Source organism: Clupea harengus, chromosome 16 (genome assembly GCF_900700415.2).
Source record: "Clupea harengus chromosome 16, Ch_v2.0.2, whole genome shotgun sequence".
NCBI lineage: Eukaryota > Metazoa > Chordata > Actinopteri > Clupeiformes > Clupeidae > Clupea > Clupea harengus.
The window spans coordinates 14,110,911-14,121,522 of NC_045167.1; the positions used below are offsets into that span (position 1 = coordinate 14,110,911).

The following is a 10,612-nucleotide window of genomic DNA, read 5'->3' on the forward strand; positions in this document are numbered from 1 at the left end:
ATCCTTCTCTGTGATTCCTTCTTTCTCTCAGATGCTTCAGGCTTAAATAACCATGCCACAGTTTTATTCAGATACTGTGTGTGTGTGTGTGTGTGTGTGTGTGAGAGAGAGAGAGAGAGGGAAGGAGAGAGCGAGAAAGAGAACAAAGTTAACAAAGGGGTGTGTGTGTGTGAGAGAGAGAGAGAGAAAGAAAGAAGTTAAAAGAGGGAATATTCTCACTCTCAAGCCGTATAAATGATTTACCAGTGACAGTGTTTTGTAGTGTGTTATTTTGCGGCGTGCGATGTTACTCTGATGTAGCGAGTGTGATGTAGTGTGTGAGATGCCTGTGCAATGTGGGGTGTTTTGATTTATGCCTAGCTACTCCGAGACTGATGTGTGTGTGTGTGTGTGTGTGTGTGTGTGTGTGTATTGGTGTGTGTGCACGCATATTTCCAAGACCGCAAGAGTCATATCCAGCATTTCTAATCCAAACCAGCTGTTGGGCTCCACCCTCCCGTCCACATTCTACGCTGTGATTGGTAGGCCTGGTGCCTAACTGCCTTCTGATTGGTGGCTGCCGTGCCCTCAGTGAGCTATCATTGGTGGGTTGTCATATTTGAAATCCGAGTCAGACCCGTGCTTATGTTGTGCTGGCTTGAGTTTGTTTGAGAAGATATTCAGGGTTCTTCATTGGTTTGTACACGCTGTTGTGTATTCTACTTCCATAGATCTATTGTGTTCTTTTCCACACTGTGTAGTCAGGCCAAACCCAGTGTGTAGCCAGTTTTCAGTCAGTTTGTTTAGTCTGGTGTGTTTAATAGTGTTTGTGCCTGTGCGTATGTGTGTGTGTGTGTGTGTGTGTGTGTGCGCATTAGTGTGTGTGTGTGTGTGTGTGCGCGCGCATTTGTGTGTGTGTGCGTTTGTGTGTGCGTGCGTATGTGTGTGTGCGTACGCACGTCTGTGCATCTGTATATCATCATTAATATCATAGAGGTGGCCATAATGGCCTTTAAAAGACTTGCACTCCTGGAGAGACCTGTAATGACCTTTAATTTTTGCTTCTTTTGTGTGTGTGTGGGTTTGGACTTTCCATGGGAATTAACGGGAATATATGGGAATTAACGGGAAATGTTGGGGTTATTTATACTAACTGTATTTACCTTGTATATGGCAGACAATAGGCCTCTTTCTCGAACATTTTCTTAAGTGTCTTCTTAAATATCTTATGAACTTCGAAAGACCAACCTAAGATAAGATCTCCGGCGAATTCATGAACGCCAGGAAAAGTATTCTTAAACCGCCAAAGTGTTCTTAGCTGTGCACTGATTCTTAAATTGAACGCATGTTCTCATACACCTGAATTTGCATATATAATCGCCCCGCCAGCTTCTTATAAGGGCATTTAACTATAGCGACGTGCAGAATCCACAGAATCCACAGGCAACGCAAAAGCAACTTGCGGAGATTCGGCGGAGATCAAAATCATGTCAAAGCGGAAAGCGAACACCGGTCTGTTATGCCGTGTAGTTTTAAAATACTACTCTCACACGGCCAGCGTGGGTTTTGCTCGAACTTTACTGGAGCGACTTTCAACATGTAACCATCACGTCTACAGCCCGTATGCCTAGTGCATTCTGGGTAATGCAGTTCACTTAATCTGCACATAACAACACACGGTCCAGTAAACGCAGACCTGACTTCACCGGTGCAGAGGTGGAGGTACTGTTGCAGAATATAGATGTGTCCATTCTATTCCACTATGGCTATATCCACTAGGGGTGGGAATCTCTTGGCACCTCACGATTCGATTCGATTCCGATTCAGAGGTCAACGATTCGATTCTAAACCGATTCTCGATTCTAAACCGATTCTCGATTCTAAACCGATTATCGATTATAAATTCTAAACCGATAAAACGATTATCGATGCATCTCAATTTTTAAAACATTTGAGTTTTCTACTCAGAGTCTGCAATAATCGATGCCACTTGCATTTCAACACAAAATGAATGTGTACAAAAAAAAAAAAAAAATTATAATTTTTTTTTTTTTTTATTAAAAAAATCGATTATGAACTTTTATGAATCGAGACAGAATCGTTCTAGAGAGAATCGAGAGGAATCGAAAAATCGATTTTTCCCCCCACCCCTAATATCCACGCGATTGAGTTTAGTCCTTATTTATATATCCACTTCCATTTGCAGTGTTCGTGTAGTGCTTTTATTTATTTTAGGACATCACAATGCCTCGTAGAACCATGACATAAATGTGAAACATAATTGATTATGATACAAATATTCTCGTATTTATTTTTATTCTAATTATATAAAAATGGATGTGAATGCAATCACCAACGATTTCTCACAAATTCAGCCCTATATAGAAATTGGGCGCACTCCAATATGGCCGATTTACGACTGCTATTTAGCGTTATAGGCTAACTTTTTTATTTTTTTATTTTTTTTCCAAAATTCCCCTTAACTTCCATGGAAAGTTTCCAGAAATGTACCGGAAACTTTCCGCCCCTTTGCAACCCTAGTGTGTATACATTTATGAGTGTGTGAGAGTTGTGAGCTGTGTGTGTGAGAGAGAGAAAGACACCGCCAGCTTACCGCTCCATCGTACACACACACACACACACACAGACATAGACACACATCACACCTCACACCACACTCATTCTCAATCCCCCTTTCTCACATTCTCTCCCCTATTCTTCTCTCCTGGGTGTATCCTCCTCTCCCCCTCTCTCTCTCTCTTTCTCGCTTACTCCCTCTCCTCCACTCTCTCTCCCTATGTCTATCTGTCTCTCTCTCCCTCTCTCTCTCTCTCTCTTTCCTGCGGCAGTCATTGTAATGCTGAGCACATTGGAGTCAAGAGATGTAATTATTTGGTGATCTGAGGAGATACATTTTCCGCACCCCTCTCCACCCTTCTCCTCTCCTCTCCTAAATTCTTTTTTTTTTTTCAAATTCAGACAAGCTTTATTGCCATTATCGCCAGAGCAATGCAATGGACACACAATACAAGAAAATGTGATGCATAAACATATTTGATATGGAGCAGTGTAAGTGATAATAATAATAATACTAATAATAATAATAATACTAATATTTTTTACAAATAGTAAGGCTAAGACTAAGGTTTTTGGCTAGTGGGTCACCCTTAGATTATGGCTGCTATTGGTATTAGCTCTCTCGCTCTCTCTCCCTCTCTCTTTCTCCCCCCTCTCTCGCCTCTCTCTCGCCCTCTCCACTCTCTCTCCCCCTCTCTCCCTCTCCCGCCCTCCCTCTCTCTCTTTCTTTCACTCTCTCTCTCTCTCTCTCTCTCTCTCTCTCTCTCTCTCTCTCCCCTTCTTGTCCTTCTCAGTGCCATTCAGTTGTATTAGATATAGACTATATACTGTATATATTGTATGAACAAAAGAAATGCCAAAAAAAACTTCCAAAAAGTTTTCTGTGTGTGTGTGTGTGTGTGGTGGGCTGGTCAAATAGAAAGTCAACGGCCAGCATCCCAATGTGGATTTACTGTGGAGATAACACATGGATACCACACGTGTGTGTGTCTGTGTGAGTGTGTGAGTGTGTGAGTGTGTGTGTGTGTGTGTGTGTGTGTGTGTGTTCACATTGATCAGGGACTTAATACACAGAGTCCTACTGGCTCTCACGGAGTGGCAGGATTTGGTGGCGAATCTTTTCTCTCTCTGTCTTTGTGCTCTTCCTTTATAATCCCTTCCTCCATCTAACTCCCTCTCTCTCTCCCTCCCTCTCCTCTCGTTTGTGGTATCCTTTCTTCTTTTCTACCATTTCTTTACTTTTCCCCTCTCCTTGCTTCCTGTCTCACCTGTCTCTCCCTCTCCCTTTCTCTCACACACCTGTCTCTCTCTCACACACCTGTCTCTCTCTCTCACCTGTCTCTCTCTCTCTCACACACCTGTCTCTCTCTCTCACCTGTGTCTCTCTCTTCCATGCCATGTCTCTTTACCTTTACCATCTCTTCTTGTACATGCACTCTCTCCTGGAGCGCATCCCTTCTCCTTGACTCTCTCCCCCCCCCCCTCTCATTCTCTCTCTCTCTATTATTTACCTTCTATCCCTCTCTTGACCTTTCCCTGACTCCTCCCTCCTCTCATTGGCTAATCTCTTGGTAGGCCAGGCCTAGTTGGCCATCCTCAAATCCCATAAGGGGGAAAGCAAGACTTGACAGCGATGTTTGGGTCTTTGGCGGAGACTAGAATAGTGGTTGGGCATGGGTTTGTCAACAAACAGACAACTGGGTTTCGTGGGGTGCAGGGTGTAGGTTAGGGTAGGGTTTGTGTGTGTGTGTGTGTGTGTGTGTGTGTGTGTGTGTTAGCTGCTGGTGCGTGATTGGTCTGATTTGTTTTAGTGTTTAAAAAAAAAAAGGTTGTTAAAAGTCAATTCTCTCTCTTACCCCTCTTACTGACACTCCCTCTCTATCTGTCTCTGCCCCCTCTCTCTCTTTCCCTCTCTCTCTCTCTCTCTCTCTCTCTCTCTCCCCCTCTCTCTCTGGTCCCTTCCTCAGGGAGTGCTTTCTCCTGTCTCATCCTTTACTTAAAAATAGATGAGTCAAGCCACTGCTGAGCCCTCATGTTTAAGAATCCATATGTCCTCTCCTCCTGTCTCCCCCTCCCCCCCCTCAACACACACCAGGGCTCTACGCTAAGGTTTTCCCCAAGGAGTACATGTGCTCCTAAATGAAAAAATTAGGAGCACACAAAGAAATTTAGGAGCACAGCGGTTTTTTTTAATGCGGAAGTAAAGCATGTCATTTGCGACCTATAGTTCCAAACATTGTGTTTTCCAACGTTCAACCCCATTCATGTTCAGTGTTTCCTAAGCAAGTTAGCTGGTAAATTGATCAAATTACTGCATTTGTTCATATTTCAACACTTTAGTGGACCTCTTATCAATTGTTATTAGTAGTATTTTATATAGCCAGCTTTACTTAAAGTTTATTGTAAGATATAGCTTGTTAAATTCTAAATGCAGTTAGAGTTAGACTGTAGGTCTAGTATCTAACGTAAGCAACACTTTCACTGTAGCTAGCTAGAGAGCACGTGTATCATAACCAGAAGTCTGTTGGTTTATAGTCTGTCAAATTAGTTCTAGTTATTGGTGATTGTTGGCATACAAAGTTAGTCCTCTCTTATTAGCCTAGTTAGTACATCTGATTAGAGCTAGCAACAATGAATTGCAGATTAAGGGGTCCCCTATCTCAGTGTTAATTTTGGCAGCTATTTTAGATTTAGTCTTAAGACGAAAATGCATATTAGTTTTAGTCACATTTAGTCATTTTTATCCTTCTTAGTTTTAGTCTAGTTTTCGTCAACGAAAACTGATTACAATTTAGTCTAGTTTTAGTCACATTTAAAAGTCCATATTATAGCCACATTAAACTCCTTTCCTTCCCTTCTCAGGCCCAGGGACCCCCTGTGTTGTGTCTACAACTGCATAATAGTCAAGCTTGCAGTACTTAAATTGTGGATGCAATTAGTCTCTAAGATACAGATCTCTTAGTATATGCCTACAGCTGAATTCCAATTAATTCAATGTAAATAATCATTTTAAGGCAATACTTAATTAACAGAATTATCATTCAAATATAAGAGAATATCAAGTCTAGATTTTCAAATGATGTGATAGCACATTACAACTACTATGCCTACCTGGCCTTAGAGCTAAATCAACCACATATCCTCCATATGAATTGCTGTGCAATTTGATTACTAACAGATTTAGCTAGACGGATAGTTTTGACAGTTGAAAGTGGTGCCAATGATAATAACAATTGCCCAAATAGACATATTTAAGGATATTTAAACCAATCACATATTAATTTATTTTTTCTTGATTAATGTCATGCGTGGCCTGTCCTATAGTCCATTCTGCAATGAGTTTACTAGCTAGCTATCGATAGCTAGTATAACTTAGCTAGGATATGCTACCTCATAGTTAGCTAAAGTTAGCTAGCTAAAAGTTTGCCAGGGCTAACGGGAGGCTTAAATCGAAAATTACTAGCTAGCTATCCAAGCTGACACAACCTATACACTCGACTGCCCCTTTGAAGTAACCTAACGTTGGCTAATATATTCTAATAACTAGTTATCATTGACAGTTACTAGCTAAGTTACCAAACTCCTTTCTTGTCTTAAATTGAGCAGTTGCTGGTGTGAGCTACAGTATGGGAGCTAGCAAAGCCATTTCTAGCTCTGCTTCAAAATATTGCTGCCTAGTGTTATAAGTTAATGTAATACATAAATGTTAATAAAGTATCAGACATAAACAGGATACAACACACCAGTAACCAATTGATAATATGTGTTAATATACCGAAAATGTCAGTAAATCGAGGTGGTGCTGCTGTCTGTCCCGTCGAAAACCATTCAAATAGGTTGCCAGCAGTGAGTTTTTTGCGAGCTACTTATACCAAGTGATCACATGTCGGCGAGATCGTCGTAACTCTCTATTTATATGGCTCTGGTTAAGTTAAGCGCGTCATCATGCTATGTTCACATCCTGCAGTCGCGACCCCGTCACTTGTTTCCATATGAAATCTATGGTATGCTTCACTACTTCGGGCAGTTGTTCGGTGTATTGACAACAGCCCGTCACTCGCGCACTGTGCTCGTAAATTATTTTTCAAGTTCGCACATACCTATTTTTAGGCGCAAATGCGAGTGAAATACTCGCACTGTAGAGCCCTGCACACACACACACACACACACACACACACACACACACACCTCCCCACCTCCTTTCCTCTCTCCTAGTCTGGAGGAGATGGAGATAGATGGAGGGATGGAGAGAGAGAGAGAGAGAGGGAGGGAGAAAGATGGAGAGAGGGAAAAGAGAGAGAGATGGAGAGAGGGTAGGGAGATGGAGAGAGAGAAGGGAGATGGAGAGAGGGTAGGGAGATGGAGAAAGAGAAGGGAGATGGAGAGAGGGTAGGGAGATGGAGAGAGGGTAGGGAGATGGAGAAAGAGAAGGGAGATGGAGAGAGAGTAGGGAGATGGAGAGAGGGTAGGGAGATGGAGAAAGAGAAGGGAGATGGAGAGAGGGTAGGGAGATGGAGAGAGAGAAGGGAGATGGAGAGAGAGAAGGGAGATGGAGAGAGGAGGGAAAAGTGAGCTCATGGTATTTCTCTGTTCGATTAGTCATTCTGTGTGCTCGGCTTGGGCTTACATCATGCTATGGAACCTACGGCTGTCACATCTGTCAGCAAGCCAACACACACTCACATGCGAATCAGGCGCATACACACATGTACGTGTGCACACACACACACACACACACAAATACGTACACCCACCTACAGGGGAATACACACAAACATACCAAGATGTACATGTAAAGTACACACACACACACACACACACACACACACACACACACACACACACACAACACAGAGACACACACATACATAGAGACACACACACAGACACTCAACACATGTGCAACTAAATGCCAAGATCACCACCGATAAGGCCACAAAAACATGTATAAAGGAGTCGTGTGTGTTTGTGTTTGTGTGCATGTAGGTATACAATTGTGTGAACATATGTACAGCCTATATTGTAATTAATGCTTCATTTATACTGAATGTAATTATGTGGGCTGCAGAGCACAGGGGAGTACCTTGTGTGTGTGTGTGTGTGTGTGTGTGTGTGTGTGTGTGTGTGTGTGTGTCTGTCTGCTGTTTTGCGTGTTTTTACTGGTGAAGCATGTTGTACAACTTAATCAAGCTCTCTCCCTCCCTATCCCTCCCTCCCTCTCTATTTCTCTCTCTCGCTCTCCCCTACTCGCTTTCTCTCTCCCTCTCTCTCTCTTTCTCTCTCTTTCTCTCACATTCAAATTTTAAACCATGAATAATATGCAAATTACACCAGAGCATTAAGAATTGCAAACACACAGCAGTGTATGATGCCAGCAGAGTTGGACCAGTGCGTTTCTAACATCTGTCTGTTGTAGCACCACCTGTTGGTTGAATCCTGTAACTGCACGCAAAGTCTACACTAGGCATGCGTGTACAGCAGGAGAGTAGTGCTTTCCACAAACTAACTTTGCAGAGGTTTCCAGAGTGATGTTAATCTGAATCCATAATGACAAGCAGGAGCTAACTAATGCCAGACACTCTGGAGCACAATAACATCCAGGTCCCAGACAGAATGTCTACCTGTTCACCATTAATTCCCATCCTCCTTTGCTGCATTTAAGTGGCTTAGCTTTAACAAGTTCACACTAAGCTAAAAATGAATATTTTGTTGGTATTTTGTTTACAGTACAACATTCTGCATGAACAGATACAGGAGTAAACTAGAGACTTCAATGATGTTTGTATCTTCACTAAATAAATGTAGCCTATATAACATGTTGGTCAATGTACAGTTCATGATGTCAAGATCACACTTGGGTTTCTTGTGAAGTCCCCTGTGACTGCTACCGAATCTGTACGGCTGGATACTCAAAATCATCACATGTGTTTAGCTTTGGAGATGCTACGTTGACTCTGCGCCTGTGGCTTAACCTCAATACTCTGTTATGTGCTCCCCCTCTCTCTGCAGGTAGGTGTGTGTGTGTGTGTGTGTGTGTGTGTGTGTGAGAGTGAGTGTGTGTGTGTGAGTTTGTGTGTGTCAGGATGCCGCTGGTGAAGCGTAGCATCGAGCCCAGGCACCTGTGCAAAACAGTGCTGCCCCGTAGCATCAAGAACGAGCTGGAGTGTGTGACCAACATCTCCCTTGCCAACGTCATCCGCCAGCTCAGCAGCCTCAGTGAGTGACGTGTGTGTGATGTTTCACATCCCTCTCAATTCTCTTTTGTACCTTGTTCTCTCTGTATTTGAGTTTAGAACTTTTAATGTTAATTAGGGCTTTTGTGCGCAGGTTGTCTAATTGAATGAAATGTGTGTGTGTGTGTGTGTGTGTGTGTGTGTGTGTGTGTGTGTGTGTGTGTGTGTGTTGGGCCAAAATTTTATCAAGCAAAGCAACCAGCATGAACTAAAGCTATTGTGTGACTTTGCTTCTGCTTGGGATCTTGCTGTTGTTTATATGTTTTTTAAATGAGCTAAATGATATTGCTTATTGCTTAAGTTATCACATTAGCTTTAGTTCATGACGTTGCTCTCCTCATTGCTAGTTGCCTGTCAATGAAATTAGGGCCCCTTGTGTGTGTGTGTGTGTGTGTGTGTGTGTCTGTGTGTATGTGTGTGTGTGTCTGTCTGTTGTGTGTGTGTGTGTGTGTGTATGTGTGCCTGGATATTGAGTTTTAGATATTAAAGATATTTACATATTCTCACATCATTGTAAGTGTCTGATTTAATGTTTAATGGTATCGAGTTACTGTAGGTTTCTTCTAATCCGTGCGCGTGTCTGTGTGTGTGTGTGTGTGTGTGTGTGTGTGTGTGTGTGTGTGCGTGTGAGTGTAGGTAAGTATGCTGAGGACCTGTTCGGGGAGCTCTTTAATGAGGCCCACTCCTTCTCGTTCCGGGTGAACTCCCTACAGGAGCGCGTGGACCGCCTGTCTGTCAGCGTCACACAGCTCGACCCCAAAGAGGAGGAGTGTGAGTACGCACACACGCACACATACGCACATACACATATGCGCGCAAACACGCATACACACACACACGCGCACACAACATACTCACACCACACACACACACACACACACACACACACAAATGAACAAACACAGTCATGCTCACACAAACACACAGATACCCACAAAAACGCTTGCGGCCGCTCACATCCACATCCACACACACACACACACACACACACACACACACACCACACACACACACACAAATATATGTAAACACACATACTGGAATGCTCTCTCTCTTATTCAATTCAATTCAATGAAGCTTTATTAGCATGAAAGTTTTTTAACACTATTGCCAAAGCTGATTCAACATACATATTACATACATATACAGAAGGACATAATGAACAGAGTTGATTAAAAATAAATAAATAAACAAAAGACCATTCCAAAAATACAACATGCAGTTAGTTTGGAATTCTGAGGCCTTACTGGCTGTCCCTCAGGTTATGGCAGGCTGCCACATATCCAGCAGCTAGATTGGCCAAATCCCTGTCTTCCCCAAGTATGTATGGCAATTTTGCCTCGCCTGTGAGAGTTTGAAAGCCTGGGATGACCAGATTGAAACTATCAAATGAAGCTCTTCTAATGGTTACATATTTGGGGCATTCCATGAGGAAGTGTACCTCTGCTCCACTATTCACTCTCTTCTCACACCTTTTTTGGTTCCCTTGAAGTACCAACTACAAACACTTTTCACACATTACAAGTTCCTCCACTTTCCTCACAATCCAATTTCTGTTGCTCTAGTAACCCGGTATTCTAGCTCTTTAAGAAGGGCTTCTAATTACCCCGCATGTCAAAGTCCATCTGTATAAACCTGATTATGCAAAACCCTATTCACACCTGTCCTCTTGTAAGAACCTCCATTATTCCTGGCAGAGTAATTAGCCTCTCCTTGTGTGGGCAGTACTCACCATGTTGTACACCATTATGGCACGGTGGCTCAGTTGCTTGCACTGCTTGCACTGCCGCCTCACAGCAAGAAGGTCATGGGTTCGATTCCCG

The 10,612-nt window shown here is 42.8% G+C and overlaps 1 protein-coding gene across 1 annotated transcript; it reads left to right on the forward strand.

Moving 5' to 3' along the window:
• Window positions 1-8,573: 8,573 nt before the first annotated feature.
• LOC116224207 (wiskott-Aldrich syndrome protein family member 1-like) lies at window positions 8,574-10,370 on the forward strand. The gene is made up of 3 exons (XM_031583398.1): window positions 8,574-8,772; window positions 9,426-9,564; window positions 10,355-10,370. Exons 1-3 carry the CDS (start codon window positions 8,640-8,642, stop codon window positions 10,368-10,370), a joined length of 288 nt encoding a protein of 95 aa, XP_031439258.1. The 5' UTR covers window positions 8,574-8,639.
• The last annotated feature ends 242 nt before the right edge of the window (window positions 10,371-10,612 follow it).

What these genes read in the sequence shown, in the direction of transcription:
- LOC116224207 (XM_031583398.1), top strand. Translation starts at nt 8,640, where the DNA reads ATGCCGCTGGTGAAGCGTAGCATCGAGCCCAGGCACCTGTGCAAAACA. An exon ending in CCGCCAGCTCAGCAGCCTCA is followed by an intron (nt 8,773 to 9,425) that starts GTGAGTGACGTG and finishes GTGTGAGTGTAG; the next exon opens with GTAAGTATGCTGAGGACCTG.